The sequence below is a fragment of the Arvicanthis niloticus genome, chromosome 14 (genome assembly GCF_011762505.2).
Source record: "Arvicanthis niloticus isolate mArvNil1 chromosome 14, mArvNil1.pat.X, whole genome shotgun sequence".
Taxonomy (NCBI): Eukaryota; Metazoa; Chordata; class Mammalia; order Rodentia; family Muridae; genus Arvicanthis; species Arvicanthis niloticus.
The window spans coordinates 52882801-52901084 of record NC_047671.1 but is presented as its reverse complement, the minus strand read 5'-3'; the positions used below and the strand labels follow the sequence as shown (position 1 = coordinate 52901084).

Sequence of the window (18284 nt, the reverse complement as noted above, 5' to 3'; positions counted from 1 at the left end):
AAAAATGAAAACGGTGTTGGGGGAGACAAAAAATGAAAATGGGGCTGGTAAGACAGATGATCAGAGGGTGAGGGTGCCTGCTACCAAGCCTGAAGACTCGAGGGTCCCCAGAGTCCACATGATAGAAAGAGAGAACTAACTCCCGAAAGCCCGCTGACTTCCACAGCACCGTGGCATTTGCATACCACCCACACTAAATGGGTGTAGTGGCTCAGGCCCATAATTCCAGTATTCAAGAGGCTAAAGCAGAAGGAACAGGAACAGAGCCGGGATACCTAAGATACTGTCTGAACAGAGAACATGCAAAGGCTTGGACTCCATCAAAAGATCCAGATCAAATGGGTAGGCGCCCAAGGCTTAGAGCAATCCGTGTGCCAATCTACAAGAAGAGGCAGGTTTCCTGCCTCCATTTTAGAAAAATGGACAATACTGTGAGCTCACTGATGGGATAATGACCTTAATACTATGACCTGACTTCATTTAGGACATATTCTGTGTTCTCTCACGTATAATTTTTTTTAACCACCCTTGAAAGGCATGAAAGAATGAATATGGTTTGTTCTTTGTATACTGAGCCCATATCTGTAAAAATGAAAACAGGTCAAGCTAAAATAAACCTGAATCTGGGATCCTCATAACCACCACACTGGAGCTGGGCTGAGGAACCTTGACATTTCGGAAGTCCAGGGCAGCTGGCTTAGAGTATGTCCAGTCTGTGGATGGGGATCCTCTTCTCCTGTTGTCCTCGCCTGTAAGGTCACGTGAGGTGACGAGGCTCAGGCTCACTGAGCACAGTTCGAAAGCAGATAGGAGATGGGAATGTTGAGCCCTAAGGAAGCCAGACCCTTGAGAAGCAGTTCCCCACCTCAGCCCTGAAATGCTGACGAGGCAAGTCGGGAAGAAATGGCGGTTTGTGTTATTCCAGTGCTGAGGGTGTTGGCCAGATTACCCGCCATCTGTCTGCTAGTCGCTCCTCCTCCTCCTCCCCCTCCTCCTCCTCCTCTCCCTCCTCCTCCTCCTCCTCCTCCTCCTCCTCCTCCTCCTCCTCCTCCTCCTCCGAGGTGAGCACCATCACACACAGCTGCTGCTCAGGGAGCCTGGGACCAGACTCCCCTTGGAGCGGATGGCAGTGGCAGGGGGTGGGCTATAAAAAACAATTTGGTCTGGGAACAAAAGGCATCAGTCACTGCCGGGCAGCCTCTTCAGCCTTTGATTTGGATGAGAAAGGGAAAGGCAGAACTCTAGCCTTCCATTCCAGGAGGATCAGTGAGCCAGTTAAGAGGAAAGGAGCCTGTCTGAGCAGAGGTCTTCTGTAGGCATGTCTTTGGTGAAGTCAGAAGTCGTCCCACAGTCTGTATCTGAAAGTGCCAGAAACCAGTGGACTCTACTTTGAAGCCAGCTTTTCTGTAGGCCTGAAAGTCCATGATTTCAGAGTTTTCAAAGACACTGTATTGTCTCCATCAGAGGCACAGAGTAAACTTGGCTGTTGCTAATGGTGAGGGAGTCAACAGGAGAAAGACCCAAGAGCAACTGAGGTGATGGAAACAGCAGCTGAGACCTGAGCCATGTTCGGTCATAGTTCAATCTAAGTCGTTCCTACAAGGAGCTGACTGTGAGAGAGCAGGTCAGTATTCTGGTGTGCAAACTTCTCAAAATATATTTGATAATTTCAACTCAACCTGATCCACGGTGTGATCCAGGCTGTGGTAGGAGGGTCGTCAGTTCAAGGCCACTCTGGACAACTTAGTTAGACCCAATCTAAAAAATAAAGAAGAACTAAGATCTATCTTGTGGGTAGAAAGAGCTTTAGGTGCCATGTGCAAAGCCCTCTGTCCCATGAGCAGAACTGTATAATAAAACTAATAATAATAATAACATGAAGAAGAAGAAAAGAACATTTCACTATGTAGACCAGGCTGGCCTCAAGCTCGCAGAAATCTACCTTCCTCTGTCTTTTGGGTACTGGGTTTAAAGTCCTATACTAGTGGCAGTGGTGGCACACGACATTACTCCCAGCACTCAGGAGGCGGGGGCAGGCAGATCTCTGAGTCTGAGGCAGCCTGGTCTACAGAGTGAGTTCCAGGACAGCCAGGGCTACACAGAGAACCCCTGTCTTGAAAAACAAAAATTAATTAATTAATTAATGGCTTAGTAGCAGCAAAGAATGTATACACTCCTGCAGAAGACCCAAGCGTGGCTCCCAAAACTCCTGCCAGGTGACTCTCAACTACCTGTACCTCCAGCTCTACAGGACCCAGGGCTCCGGCACCTCAGGTTCCTGCACTCATGGCCAAACAGATACCCACACAAAGACACAGATGTGTTTTTAATGTAAAGAACTGGTGCGCAGCTTCTTACAGTAAGGTAGCTAACTTGGCACTTGCTCTGAGGAGTAGACTAAGGCTCTTCTGTCACTGGGAAATGACAAAGTTTAGGCTTGTTGGGATTATTTTTCACCAGCCAATCAGCGAGCCAGATCTGTGGAAAAAGAAAAACTTAAGTTAACAAACATTTAAATATTTCCTTTCGATGTGTAATGAGCCTATCAACTGAAAAATTAAAAATCATTTTAAAAAAAATTTGACAGCACTTGGGAGGCAGAGGCAGGCAGATTTCTGAGTTCAAGGCCAGCCTGATCTACAGAGTGAGTTCCAGGACAGCCAGGGCTACACAGAGAAACTCTGTCTTGAAAAACCAAAAAAAAAAAAAAAATTTGAGACAGGGTCTCACAGCCGAGGCTATCTGGAACTTACTATGTAGACCAGGCTGGCCCTGAACTCCTGGAGATCTAGCTGCCTCTGCTCCCTGAGTGCTGAGGTTAAAGGTGCACTCAGGGTGGGGTGGGGGCGCTGCAGTTCAGCTCCTCAGTCTGCTCTTCTTTGCTGATGGATCAGTAGCGGCTTGGTTACAATACATCTTTGTTTTCTGTCTGACCTGATGTTGGAGTTATGTTGACCTGGTGTTTGAGTTATGTTGTATCTAAATGAACCCCATAACAAGCCCGGTGATGAGGAACTAAAGCAGGAGGAGAGAGCATATACCCTCAAGTCTTTTAGGTTTTGTGGGCAACCTGGACAGAGTAAATAAGAAACATATGAAACAGCGGGACAGTGGTGGCACACACCTTTGATCTCAGCACAGCAGGCAGATCTTTGAGTTTGAGGCCAGCCTGGTCTACAGAGTGGGTTCCATGACAGTAAAGGCTACACAGTCTGACCCTGTCTTGAAAAAACAAAAAACAAAAACAAAACAAAACAAACAAACAAACAAAAACCCAAAGAAGCCAAAGAATAAAAATAAAGGTCCTCTGGAGACACAAACAGACATATACACACACACACACACACACAAAATAAAATAAATAAATGTAACTAAATATTTTTAAGAACAAAAAAGATAGGATCTGGGAATTGTCTAGTTGAGAGAATGCTTGCCTATTAAATACAAAGCCTTGGGTTTGATCCCAAAGGCTTTGACCTTGGGTTTGACCTGGTAAACTGGCACACAACTGTAATCCCAGCGTTTGGGAGGTAGAAACAGGAAGATCTGAGTTTAAAGTCATCCTTGGAGCTGGGCAGTGGTGGCGCACGCCTTTAATCCCAGCACTTAGGAGGCAGAGGCAGGCAGATTTCTGAGTTCGAGGCCAGCCTGGTCTACAAAGTGAGTTCCAGGACAGCCAGGGCTACACAGAGAAACCCTGTCTCAGGAAAAAAAAAAAAAAAAAAAAAAAAGCCATCCTTGGTTACACAGTTAGTCTAGGATACCCCCAGGATACAGAGTATCCTCTTTCACAAAACAAACAAGCAAATAATGTTAGTAGTAAGTGAGGGAAGGTACTTGGGATCAATCCTGAAGATCGTAGTAAGATACTGAGGACGCCCATGGTAGAAGGAGAGGACCTCTCCACCTTCCATATGTGTGCTGTGGTACACACCATGAATAAGTAATAAATTAATAAATGTAATTGTTAGACAAATTTGGGGGGCTAAAGACAGGGCTTGGCAGTTAAAAGTACTGGCAGATCTTCCAGGGGTCTGGAGTTCAATTTCCAGAAACCAGAAAAACAAACAAAATTTAAAAAGAAAGGAAGAAAGAAAATTTAGTGGAGGGTGAAAGTCACACAGGGCTCACCCTTTCTTGGGATTCACAAGAAGCTGATGGCTGATGGAGAGGGAGGAATATTGTCCTTAGTGATGCAGCCACAGGTGAGGCGCCTTTGCTCATTTAAACAAACCCTCACCAGTCAGTCAAAAGAAACAGAGAGACACGATAGACAGTAGCACAGGGGCTAACTGGAAAGAGGAAAGGGGTCAGCGGAAGTGGGTCAGGGGGAACAATAGCAAGTAAACGGGGTTGTGCACACACTGTGATCAATACATTGTCTAATACAGGCCAGCCAGGGCTTCATAGTGAAAGCCTGTCCCCCAACCACAAACAAAAACTCCCAATAAATAAGCCAAAACAAATCACTCCATATTATGTACATGTATGAAAATGTCATAATAAACTCATTATTGTGTATAATTACTATATGCTAATAAAAAGAATAAGAAAATGGAATCCAGGTATGGTGGCTCACTTCTGTAATCTCAGCACTAGGGGATGAGGGAGGTCTAGGGGCAGGAGAATAACCTCAAGTTTGACGTCAGTCTGAGCTAATATAGCAAAGTCCAAAGCCAGCCTGCACTGCATGGCAAGATCATGTCTAAAAAGAAAAGGAAAGGCAGGCCACTCAAGGCACAGGAGGCTAAACCAGGAGAGCCACGCCCGGAGGCCTGGGGCTGGGGAGGTGGCTCAGCAGTTTGCCTTTTGTCCAGCTCTTCCAGAAAACCTGAGTGCAGCTCCCAGCACCCATGTGAGGCAGATTAGCCACCTCTAACTCTAGCTCCAGAGGTCTCATACCATCTGGCCTCCGAAGACACAGGCCGCCGTAAATAAGCAAAGAAAAAAATAATCTTTTTTTTTTTTCCCATAAAGGGTTTAAGACAGCTTGAGCTACAGAATGAGATCTTGCCTCAAAATTAAATAAATAAAGTTTGTCTGGAGAGATGGCTCTGCTGGTAAGAGCGCGCATTGGTTTTGCGGAGGACCTGGGTTCAGTTTCCAGCACCCACATGTCTCCTCACAGCTCTCCGCTATCCCTGACTTCAGTTCCAGGGAACCCAACGACCTCTTCTGACTTTTCCAGCCTCCAGGAAAGCATACAGTACACAGATATATAAGCAGGCAAAACACTCATCCACATAAAACCAAATAAGTGAACCTAAAACTATATAGTAAATAAATAAATAATCAAAATCAAAACAGAAAACCTTGAAACGCTATTACTTACGTCCTGTAAAACTACTAAATACAGATCTAAATTAGGAATGAAGAAGTAAAACTGTCTTTGCTGCAGATGGCAGTGACCCCACACAGGAACAAATCTGATCGAGATCAGTTATGGTTCCTCCAGTCTGTAACCCCAGAACTTGGGAGACTGAGGTAGAGGGACCTAGGTTCAGAGCCAGCCTGCTTTATAAAGGACTTCCCCCACCACCAACCCCGTCTCTCTTTCTGTCTGTGTCTCTGTCTCTCACTCACAGGTGTTCATGCACACATGCAAACACACACACACACACACACACACACACACACACACACACACACACACTTTGAACTTGAACCTGGACAGAGTTCCCAGAGAAGACTCACATACTCCTCTTTCTGTCTGTATCTCTGTCTCTCTCTCACTCACAGGCGTTCATACACACACACACACACACACACACACACACACACACACGTTGAACTTGAACCTGAACAGAGTTCCCAGAGAAGGCTCACACACTCCTGGCAGGATGCTCTCAGAATCATGAATATGAAAGACAGCCATTGTCACATCTACTAGGGTAGCTGTTAGTGAGCAAGCAAAACAACAGAGACAAGCAAGTGATGGCTGTGCAAAAAGACCGGGGCCCTCATACGGTGCAGATGGGAAGGTAGAATGGAACAGCCACACGTGGGAAAGATTGGGTGGTCCCTGACAGAGCTGAGCAGTAATTCCAGTAACAATGGCCGAGCCCATAACTGTATATACACTGACACACATCAATCGTGGTCCACAAACGATACTGCAACACTACACACACTAGTCAAAGACAGGAGCAGTTAATCCTTGTGGCTACACAAAATATGCTATATGCACATAACAGGACACTATTCACCTTGTGGAAGGGATGGGGTTGTGTCACACGCGTCTCACTACTGGCTGCTTAATAAAACACTTAGTGAAATAAGTCAGACACAACTTTGTGTGTGTGTGTGTTGGAAACTTGTCTTAGGGTTTCATTGCTGTGAAGAGATAACAAGACCAAGGCAACTCTTATAAAGGCTAACACTTAAGTGGGGCTGGCTTACAGGTTCAGAGGTTCAGAACCTGTAAGCCAGCCCCACTTAAGTGTTATCACGGCAGGAAGCATGGCAGCATGCAGGTAGACATGGTGCTGGAGGAGCTGAGAGTTCTACATCTTAAGCTGCAGGCAGCAGAAGGGAACTGTGTTCTGCAGGCAGCCAGGAGGAGGCTGTCTTCCTGGTGCCAAGCCTCAACCTCTTTCCATGACCCATATAGTTTTGGGCTTTCAGAGGCCACTGAGGCTGCACCTTCACCAATGTCACCTTTCCTGGCCTCTCCCAGTGCCAAGCTTCAGCTGCTATTCATACCTTCAAAACCAGTACCACCGCTGATTTCTTAGCTCCAGCCAACCAGCATCCATTGTCCCAGTAACCCTTCTATTCTGGACTCTAAAGCCAGAGCCCATGTCTGAAGCCGAGTTCTGCTGCTTGCTGGGGCTGCCCCCTTGTTCTTTACATCTTCACAAGTTTCCTGTTTTCAATGATTTCCTTCACTTCCTAAGCTTGACTGTCCTGGCTCTGTAGACTGTCCTTGAACTCAGAGATCTGCATGCCTCTGTCTCCTGAACACTGGATGCTGTACCACCATGAGACCTTAAAGCCCCAACTCCACAGTGACACTGACACACTTCCTCTAACAAGGCCACACCTCCTAAAAGTGCCACTTCCCGTGGGCCAAGCATATTCAAACCACCACAAAGTGAAGCCCCACCGCTTTGGCTGTGCCCAGCAAGTGCCCTGCTATAAACCACACCCCCTAATGGCATGTATGTTGTTGCTCTAAGGCTCACAGGCCAGAGTGCACCTGTGGGGGTCAGAGGACAACTTTCGGGAGCTAATTCTCTACTTACATCCTGTGGAATCCTAGATCAAGAGGATTGCACAGTAAGTGCTTTGCCTGTCTCTCCAGCCCCTCCCCAGCCCCCCAACACACACCACTGAGGGGGTGACTTGTACTGGGTCTCACTAGATAGCCTTGACTGACCTGAAATTCACTATGTGGACCAGACAAACCTTGACTTCACAGAAATCTGCCTGACTTTACCTCCCAAGTACTAGGAGTAAAGGCACTGGCCACAATGACCGGCCCACCTTTTTAAACATTTATTTTGAGACAGTGTCTCACTAAATTGTCCTGCTTGGTTACCATGGAGTCAACACATAACCCAAGCAAGCCTCAGAACCTGAGAGTCTTGAGACTTAAAGAATAAATATTAGCTAGACATGGTGGTGTCTTTAATCCCAGCCCTCAGGAGGCAGAGGCAAGTAGATCTTTGTGAGGTTGAGGCCAGCCTGGTCTACACAGTGAGCCCTAGAACAGCTAGGACTACATAGTGAGACACTGTCTCAGAAACAAGCAAATTTACAGTTATAAAAACCACAGACTGTAAGTATTCTCTAGTAAGAATTAAAAGGTATCTTACATAAGGATCTGCTGGCTTTTGCTTGCAAAGCTCCGTGAGTCCTTGAAGTAGGGTTGGCGCTACGTACAAATTTAAATAGTCCTTAGCAGCTTGTCCTATTGGAATCGGTTCGATGATCACTGCAAATGCAAACAAGTTCTCACTAACAAGCAAATATACGTGATCAAACATTATACAGCCATTAAAGTGATGCCTGCAAGGCCTTTAACTGTCATGAGACACGCATGAGCTTTAAATTTGAGCTTTACATCGTTCCACTTATTATTAAAGTATCACAACTGATATTATTACCGGCTATCTGATAGAGTCTCACTGTAGTCCAGGCTGGCTAGGACTCACTAGCATATTGAGACCTTGCCTCAAAACAGAAGACTGGAAAGTCAGGCTGCAGTACGGGCCTGAAATCCCAGCGCTCAGAGGTGGAGGCACAAAGATCGTAGTTCAAGGTCAGCCAAGACATACAGGCCTGTCTCAAAATTTAAAAAAAAAAAAGGGGGGGCGGGGGGGTAGGGAGAGTGCTCAATGGTTAAGGTCAATTTTTCTTCCAGAGGACCCAAATTCAGATGTCAGCATCCATGTACGGTGGTTCATAACTGTCTGTAACCAACTCCAGGGATCCAATGTCTTCTGGGCTCTGAGGCCATCTGCTCACATGTGGCACACACTCACATAGACATAAACAAAAATAAAATAATCTTAAAAAGAAACAGGTAAATAAAGGAGGCCTGAACAGCTCACTGGCAACGGTTTGCTTGGCACGGAGCCCTCGGTCTGCTCCCCAGTACGTAAAGACAACGGACTGTTTCTCAGCACATCTACTTTTTTAAAGGCTCACCGGCTTCAAGACCTTAAATTGGAGGAAACCAGAAAGGATGTGGAACTATCATTTTCACATTGACTCAAGACTTTCTTGGCTTGTTTTGTTTGGAAAAAGACAAGTTTACTGAGTGCAGAACAAAGGAGCAATAGTCAGGGCGGAGACAGAGCTCAGCCTGTGCGAGTTACTGGTTAATTTGTTAGCTCTTTTACCCTCCTCGGACCAACACAGTTCTGAAGCTTCATGGGTAATTAGGAAGAATTACAACAGGACAGGAGAAGAGCAATCCTGACTATATCTAGTTCAGGAGAAGGAAAGAAAGAAACAAAGAAACTCACTTCAGAGCTTCCCTAGGGACACAGGGTACTTCTGTAGGTGGTGTTCACTTTTCCACTTTTGGCTTCAAGACTTGTTTTCTGTTTGTTACTGCTTTAAATACGTACTTATTTTATGTGTATGAATGTTTTGCCTGCATATATGTACATGCACCAGCTGTGCACTCAGTGCCACAGGGGGTCAGAGAGGGTGTTGCATTCCCGGGAATTGGAGTTATGAACCTCGGTGAGCTGCCATATGGGTGCTGGGAACTGAATTCTGGTCCTTTGCAAGAGCTGAGCCTTCTCTCCAACACTGTTTTTGCGTGTGTATTATTGAGTCAGGTCTCTCTATGTATCCCTGGCTGGCCTGGAACTCAGAGATCCTGCCTGCCTCCCAGGTGCTGAGAAGCTTTTTGTTTTGTTTTGTTTTGTTTGTGAGGTAAGGTCTGGAGATGCCTAGGCTAGCTTCCAGTAGTGCTAACACTTGAACTTCTGATCCTCCTGCCCTCATTCACTCTGTAGGCCCCATGCCCCACTTTATCTGGTGCTGGGATTTAAACCCTGGACCTCCCAGGAGCTCAGCAAACTCTCTACAAACGGAGCTACATCCCAGGTCCTTCTAGCTTCAAGTTTTAGTGACTCACAACCTGAGAATACACCAAAGCATGTTTGGAGGAAAATTCTATCTTCTTTCCCAGCCATGTTTTCAAGATACAAAACAAACTTTAAGAGGCGAACAAATTGGAGATGCAGTGGAGAAAGCAGGCTCAGCAGACTCACCTTCAGGAAACATGAACCTGATCTCTCTCTCCGAGGCGGCGAAGTCATTGCTCCCATGAAGTGCATTCCTCAGCTCGTCTGTACCATAGATCGCTCTTAAACTAGAGAGAATTACAGCCGCTGTCTTTCCGTTCTCTCACACTTTCCTTCCTGTATATCAGAGAGCTTGGAAGAGGCAGGAGGCACATGTGGAGGTCAGAGGACTACTCTGGGAGTGGTTTTTTTCCTTCCAGGTCATGCATGGGTCCTGAGTTCAAATCCAGATCCTCCTGCTTGGCAGCAATCACTTTACCCACTGAGCCATCTTGCCAGCCTTTTTCTATTTTTTTAAAGACAAATCATCACTAATTTAATCTGAAGCTTTTAATCTACCTAGAGGAGGGTCAAATGCATTTCTGTTTGCCAGTAGCATCCTCTGTGGAAGCAGGCTTTCTCTAGGTAAAGAAAGTATTTTGTGAGAAGTGAAAAGAAAATATTAATTCAAAACTGCAGTAACTATTTCATTTCTAGAAACTAGTGATCATGTTGAAAAAATGGATTTTTTTTTTTCTGAGAGAGGTTCTCAACTATGTATCCTTGGCTGGCCTGGAACTCTCATATTTGCCTGCTTCTGTTTCTGAAGTCCTGAGGTTAAAGGTAGATACCACCATGTCCAGAAAACAAATTTTAAAAATTCTTATTTTCCCATTACAAATCCTATTTCAGGATCAGAGAGTTGGCTCAGCTGCTAAAAGCACTTGCCACCAAGCCTAATGACCTGAGATCTGTCCTGGAACTCACACGCTAGAAAGGAGAGGAAAATAAATCCCACAAGTTGTATTCTGACCTTTACATGGGCAAGACACACAATGCCCACAAGCAATCAATAAATAAAATGTAATTTTACAACACCCACTTCATAGTCATGTGTTGTGGCTTATGCCTGTAACCCAGCACGGATTTTGAGGGGTGTGGGGTTAGTGGGGGTGGCTGAAGTAGGAGGATCGTCACAAATTCAAAGCTAGCCTGGGCTACACAGTCAATTATAGGCCAGCTTAGGCTACAGAGCAAGACCTGGTCTCAAAAATTATTAAAACAAATAAACAAAGCAGGGTAGTGGTAGTGCATACTTTTAATCCCAAACACTCGGAGGCTGAGGCAGAGGAATCTCTGTGAGTTTGAGGCCAGCCTGGTCTACAGAACGAGTTCCAGGACAACACAGGGCAACACAGTGAAACCCTGTCTGAAAAAAACAACCAACCAACCAACAAACAAATCAATTAATCAGTAACTCCTACTTTAGAAGCAATTTAATGCAAGGCTAGCCAGCCATCAGTGAGATGTTCTCTAACGCCTTCTGTAGCATTGGGTATTCAGATAGACATGAAATGTTGAGAATGTCAAATTCACTGACATGTACCAGACCAAAGTTTACTTAGGAAACTCCCACATGCCAGAAAGCCTGCATGTGAAGCCATTGTGAAGATGGCAGGCTTGGCTTCTTTATGTTTCTTTCGTTTTCACTCTTTAAGGTAAGCTTCAATCCCTCAAGCCACTTTCTTTTTTGTTTGTTTGTTTGTTACATATTTATTCATTAAACATAAGTACACTGTAGCTGTCTTCAGCTAAGTCAGACCTGTAAGAGGTCGTCAGATCTCATATGGATGGTTGTGAGCCACCATGTGTTTGCTGGGATTTGAACTCATGACCTTCAGAAGAGCAGTCAGTGCTCTGAGCCATCTCACCAGTCCCTCAAACCACTTTCGATGGAAATTACCTGTCCGGGTGTGTCTCCTTGGCTACTAAACTATTAGCTGGTCCCAAAAGTTCTTTCCAGTAAGAGATGGCATTATGTCTAGCTAATATCATAGCAACAAGAGGTCCAGAGCTCATATAAGCTGTTAAGTTTGGGAAATACATTTTCCCATACTGCTCCACATAAAAGTTACTACAGTGCTCAGGGCTCAGGTGTAGTTTCCGTCTCTGTAAACAAAACAAAGTGGACAAAAGCATTTAAAGAGACACCTCAACAGAAGCTCATGATGTCATTAATAACTTGCCAGGTATGGTGGCACATGCCCGCAATTATCTTTCGTTATTATACAAAAAGTAAATGGTAATTAAATACGCTCAGAGGAAGTATTTATCCCACTTAAAGAAAAGGATCCCTGGGCTGCTGCCAAGACTAAGGTTCTAAGTTCAATCCCAAGAATCAACACATGGGGAAGAAAGAATGGGTTCCCTCAGGTTTTTAGACCACAACACATCTACTGTGCATGCATGCATACATATGTAAACACACATAAGTAAACAGAAAAACTTTTGTTGTTAGTTTTGTTTTTTTGGAAGAGGATCACTCTGTGTAGCCCTGGCTACTCTGTATACAAGGCTGGCCTCGAACTCATAAAGATCCAACAGCCTGTTTTCTGAGTGCTGGGATTAAAGATATGTGCCACCAGCACCCGGATAAAAGGATTTTTTAAAAGAGTGTTTATTGAGTAATCCCGAGGATGAGAGTTTGAATCCTGGCACCTACATGACAAGTAGGGTATCCACCAGACACCTGGCACTCCAGCTACAGGAAATTTGATGCCATCTCCTATCACCCATGCACACATACCTCTGTCACTCTCCCTCCTCCCCACACCCTACACCCTGCAGTCAAGTCTAGCTTGGTCTACATAGTGAGCTCCAGGTTGGCTAGGGCTATAGAGACCCTGTCTCTGAAACAATATACATCAGTCTACCTCTAGACATGGTATTATAGGGTCTAGGGAGTCCGCAGACCACACAAAGGAATACTCTGAAAAATTCCAGAGCCAGTTGCCAAGAAATCTAAATCTCACATGACTCCTTGCTTTATAAGGAGTCCACCCCGCTTCACCATGTCCAGTATACAAGCTGCTTGCTTGTTTGTTTGTTTGTTTTGAGACAGGGTTTATTATGTAGCCCAGGCTGACTGCCAGTGTAATCCTACTGCCTTACTCTCCTAAGCAGAAGACTGCTCGCATGCCCAACAGCCATGTGCCCTTTCTTCAGGTGTGCTAGCTCCTGCAGCATCATTTTAAAAATTTAGAGTTCATCTTTAAAGTCAATGCAAAAACAATGTGGTTGCTTTAAAATGAGATCAGTCTCATTTTAAAAAATCATTTGAAATTAGTTTGAGAAACATCAATACCAAATCCGTGCAATAGAACTCAAGAGTTTTTGACAAGGAAACGTCTGCCACCTGCTGGACAGAGGGAGAAGTTTTCAGAGCTTTCCAAGAATCCACCACAATAAAGCCAAACAGACAAACCTTTAAAACATCCTTAATTTCAATGGTATAAAATAGCTGGGATAAAATAGTTTCTTGAGCTCACAACTCTTTGAAACTCAAGTTGCAGGAGATCTGACACCCTCGTACAGACATACATGCAGGCAAAACACCAATTCACATAAAATAAAAAAATAAATCTTAAAAAAAAAAAATAAGTTCACCGCTCCAGCTTGAGATGAGCAAATACAGATGACTAGTGTTGAGGGCCACAAAACAATGTGAGTGTATTTAAGGCCGTAAATTGTACCTTAAAAATCGTTTCAATGGTACAACTGATGTAATATATATTTTGTGAAAAAATTAAAGCAAAACAAAACAAAGACATCACTGTGGTGGCAGCAACAGCATAGACCACAGCCGACCAGTCTACTGTTCACTGCTGACAGAAGGGTCTACTAATTGTTTGCTTGCTACGTTGTTGTTGTTTTGAGTTCCTGGGATGGCCTGGAACTCACACAGATCCATCTCCCTCTGCCTCCTGAGTGCTGGGATTAAAGGTGTGTGCCACCATGCCAGGCTCTTGAGGTTTCTTTTGTTTTTTGTTTTCTGTTTTTTCGAGACAGGATTTCTCTGTGTAGCCCTGGCTGTCCTGGAACTCACTCTGTAGACCAGGCTGGCCTCAAACTCAGAGATCAGCCTGCCTCTGCCTCCCAAGTGCTGGGATTTTTTTTTTTTTTTTTTTTTTTTTTTTTTTTGGTTTTTGGTTTTTGGTTTTTTGAGACAGGGTTTCTCTGTGTAGCCCTGGCTGTCCTGGAACTCACTCTGTAGACCAGGCTGGCCTTTAACTCAGAAATCCACCTGCCTCTGCCTCCCAAGTGCTGGGATTAAAGGCGTGCGCCACCACCGCCCAGCTTGAGTTTTAATTTATAGTAAAGGCAAGCCACTTAATTACAAGGTCTGTTGTCAGTGGAGGGTTTTTGTTGTTGTTTTATTTTTACTATGGACTTAAAATTAGAGAGATGGCTCAGTGAGCAGAGAACTGTTGGTGGCTCAAACGTGAGGACCTGGGTTTGGATCCCCGAAATTTTCCTAATGGCCAACATTGCAGAGTGCCTTTGTAACCCCTGTATACTATAGAGAGGGTAGATGGAGTCGAGGCACCTTAGAGGCTTATGACCCAGTTAGCCTCCATTTTCCAGTAGCAAACAAGAGAGCCTGTTCTAAACAACAAAAAAGGTAAGGACTGGGGCCTGAGGTAACTTGTACACACAATACACACACACAATACACACACATAAACACACACACACAACAACACACATGCACATAAACACACACACATCTACATACCACCACTACATACACACATAAACACACACACACATCTACATACCACCACCACATACACACACCTCTACACCTCCCCGAATATTTAACCATGCCACACAACACACACTCATATCCAATTACCCTATCCACGACCACAAGCAACCACAACCTCACATATAACCACACCACATACACACACATAAAGATAAAGCTCTTTTTAAAAAAGGACTTAGCTAAGCAGTGGTGGCACACACCTTTAACCCTAGTACTTTGAGTTCGAGGCCAGCCTGGTCTATAGAGCAAGTTCTAGAATAGCCAGGGTTACACAGGGAAACCCTGTCTTAACAGTCAAAAACAAACAAACAACTTTAAACATCTTAAGTGTGCAAGGTACAGAAGTTAGAGCTCCCTCACTTTTCTGAAAATTAAAAACCTACCAAATTTAACTTAAGCCAGGCATAGTGGGTGGTACAGCATGTGTGATCCCAGCCCTCAGCAGCCTGTAGCAGAATAATCGTAATTGTAAAGCCACATGGGCTACACAATGAAGTCCTCTCAGAAAAGAAAGCACAGGGGAACACCTTGATCCTAGTTCTCATGAAGGAGAGACAGGAGGTCACCTGTGTTGGAGGACATCCTGGACTATGTATCAAGAGACTTCCTTGTTCACTTTGTTTATTTAGACAAAGAGTGTCATGTAGCCAAGGTTAGCCTCAAACTCACTATACAGCTGCAGACGACCTCATTAAACTTCTGGTCCTCCTGCTTCAGCCCCCTAAATACGGGGACTTCAGGTTTTGTGCACTGCTGACAATGGAAAACATGGTTTTATACTTGCTAGGCACTCGTTCCACCAACTGAGCCTCACCATCCAGGAGAACCTGAATTGTTTGTTTGTTTCTTTGTTTGTTTGTTTAAGATAGGGTTTGTTAAGTCTTGGCTGTCCTAGAACTAACTCTGTAGAAAAGGCTAGCCTCAAACTCAGAGATCTACCTGCCTCTGCCATCCAAGTGCTGGGATTAAAGGCATGTGCCATAATCACCTGGCTGAGAACCTAGATTTTTAGGAATCTTTTTTTCCTCAGATGTTTGTTTATCCATTTTCTTCTTCTAGAAGAAGCTACAAACATGATTTACTATTTTTGACTGAGAAGGATGGTAGGGATTGAACTCACAGCCTCATACATGCTAAACCTGTGCTCTGGCACTAAGCTACACCCTGGCCCCACCTAGAAGTTTAATTTTTAAATGTTTAGATCCATTTAGAGTTATCCCAGAAAAAAAGTACTCAGTTTTTGGAACAACATTTATTAAAGACATTGTGTTTACCTGAGTATTTCCTGTACCATCTCAACTCTGTCAAAAATCTCTCTACCATGTCATCTCTGTGTGTGACACATGCCCATGTCTGTTAGGGTATGTGTGCATACACACATGGGAGTGCAGGTGCCATGTGTGTGGAGCCAGAGTCCACATCAGGTGCCAGCCACAGTTGTTCACCACTTTGTGTCTCCCACTGACCTCAAGCCCACCAAGTTGGCAAGACTAGTGAGCTTGTCAGCCCCAGCACCGAGATTACATACAGGTACTGCCATCACACCTGACGTTTACATGGTTGCTGGGGATTCAAATTCATGTCCTTCTGCTTGCTCAGCAAAAAATTAGATATGATTCTATATAAAAATCTTAAGGCAGTCTCACTATGTAACCCTGGCAGGCTAGGAACTTGCTATGGAGACCAGACTGGCCTTGAACTCAACAGAAACATATGTCTCTGCTTTTCCGGTGCTGGGATTAAAAACACCACACTCAGCTATACAGACATTTAAGAGAATAAAAATAATGTTTTATTCTCTTAGAATTGTAGTTCAAATAAAAGTCAAACATAATATTACAAAAGTTCTATTTCATCTATTTGTACACTTGTCTTTTAGCTGGAGAGCTTGTCTACTAGAGGACAGTTAAGAACTCTGTGAAGCCTAAGGGAGTTGGGAACTCAAGATCCTCCAGTCTCACTCTATCTAGGTCTGGGATCACAGGCCTATGTCACTACTTCCAAGGTCTGCATCCCTGTGTCTCAGGATGGTCTGGGACTCACTGTTGAACCCAAGCAGATTTCTCACTGTCCTCTGGAGGGCCTGGTTTCTTTGACCCTGTTTACCAACTACAGAAGAAATATTGGTCTTAAAACACTAAATGTTTGCTGGGTGTGGTGGTGCTCACCTTTAATCCTAGCACTTGGGAGGAAGAGAAGGTGGATCTTTATGAGTTTCAGGCCAGCCTAGTTCTACTGAGTGAGTTCCAAGCCAGCCAGAACTATACATAGAAATCCTTTCTTGGAAGGAAGGAAGGAAGGAAGGAAGGAAGGAAGGAAGGAAGGAAGGAAGGAAAGACAAAACAAAAACTAAACCCACTGACACTGGGAACCAAAGTATGCCCAGGAATATTGCACATGACTGAGAAGGGAGAAGTAGATTCTGATTTAATGACCCAGAGTGTTAGAAACACCCAGGAGAAAGAATGTGGTTAAGCCATTGCCTCTCCCTAGAGCTGACCTGGGGAAGTTAAGGGAAGGAAAAGGCAGTTGGCTTCTTTGGTGTCTTATCCTATGTCCTTTGAAGTGTGAAAGACTTTTCTGTTACATGTAACTTGTTTTTGAGACAGGTCTCCCAGAGCCCAGGCTGAACTCAGAAGTCAGTACATAGCTGACCTGCCTCCACGGCCTTACAGGTACGTGGGCTTACATGGCCCGTTTATATATAACCTTTATATTTAGAAATGTAAACTTAATGTTACTAAGGATCTAAATGGGTGGCTACATTTATATAAGTATAACAAAAACTAACAAAAGAGACGCCAGAAGTTACCTGAATAATGGTGAATCCAGATCTCAGAATAATGTCGTGTATCTCCTCTTCTTTGTCAACAACATCTGGCTTGATAAGGGCTAGGGTTTTTTCTACATATATCTGAGGCAGGGGCATTGATACCTCCATTCTGGAGTTTCCTGGTACAATTTACAAATCTCCTGACCAGCTATGCACAGCAACGACACGAGTCCCCGTCCCCAAATCAGCCTGTAGCAAAATTTGGTGCTAGATCTGATTAATTTATAAAAATGGAAACTACATTCTACATGCAGTTTTGAAAGATTACGACTTGCACTGCACTCAAAGGGAGCCCTAGCTGCTTGACTGAGGCTGGAGGATGGATGACACCAGTGTCGCTCTCCAGGGGAAGGGGAAGGCCCCTACCTGGCTGCCCTAGAAAGGGTCCCCACCCCGTAGGGACCACTTTGTCCAAGCTTAGTCATGACAGGAAGGCAGGGCCCCCAAGTCCTCGGGAAATCTCCACGCAGGATTCTCCCAACCCTCCCAGGCTGCACTCACGTCTGTTCAGGTGTTGTCAAAGCCCGTTGCTAAGAGACCCGAAGCTGGTTTCCTTACGGTGGCTGCAGAGGTCCAATCCTAGCCGCGTTTTTTTTTTTTTTTTTTTTTTCCGACAGGGTTTCTCTGTGTAGCCCTGGCTGTCCTGGAACTCACTCTGTAGACTAGGCTGGCCTCGAACTCAGAAATTCACCTGCCTCTGCCTCCCAAGTGCTGGGATTAAAGGCGTGCGCCACCACCTCCCGGCTGCTCTAGTTTGTTTTAACCTAGGGCAACAATTAACCATGCACATTTTATTCTCTTTGAGTCCTTACAGCACTACACATATTTCTAACGTTTTCCGTCGTAATTTTAAAAACACCTTTGTTTATTGTGGTGTGTGTGTGTGTGTGTGTGACGTGGAGGTAAACAACTTTGTGAAGTCAAGTCCTTCTCTATTTCGGTGGTTTCCAGGGATGAACTCAAGTGGTCCTCAGTCTTAGCGCCAGCCCTTCTCTAATTGATCTTTCTTCATGGTACCTACTTGAAGGATGCGTGCCTTATCCACGCCTTGTAAATGAGATAAATCAGACACCTTTCTTGGTCCACTCCAGTTCCTCCC

At 44.7% G+C, this 18284-nt stretch overlaps 1 protein-coding gene across 2 annotated transcripts; it reads right to left on the bottom strand.

The window, feature by feature from the left end:
• Positions 1-1042: 1042 nt before the first annotated feature.
• Nme5 (NME/NM23 family member 5) lies at positions 1043-17716 on the bottom strand. Of its 2 annotated transcripts, XM_076912838.1 has the most exons (6): positions 17165-17716; positions 11488-11693; positions 9732-9832; positions 7818-7936; positions 2359-2478; positions 1043-1758 (listed from the first exon to the last, which is right to left on the bottom strand). In XM_076912838.1, the coding sequence occupies exons 1-5, from the start codon at positions 17291-17293 to the stop codon at positions 2398-2400; spliced, it is 636 nt and encodes a 211-aa protein (XP_076768953.1). In that variant the 5' UTR covers positions 17294-17716; the 3' UTR covers positions 1043-1758; positions 2359-2397. The 2 variants fall into 2 exon arrangements, with proteins under 2 accessions (XP_076768953.1, XP_034373528.1); XM_034517637.2 differs by lacking the exon at positions 1043-1758 and having other exon boundaries at positions 2312-2478.
• Positions 17717-18284: the final 568 nt, after the last annotated feature.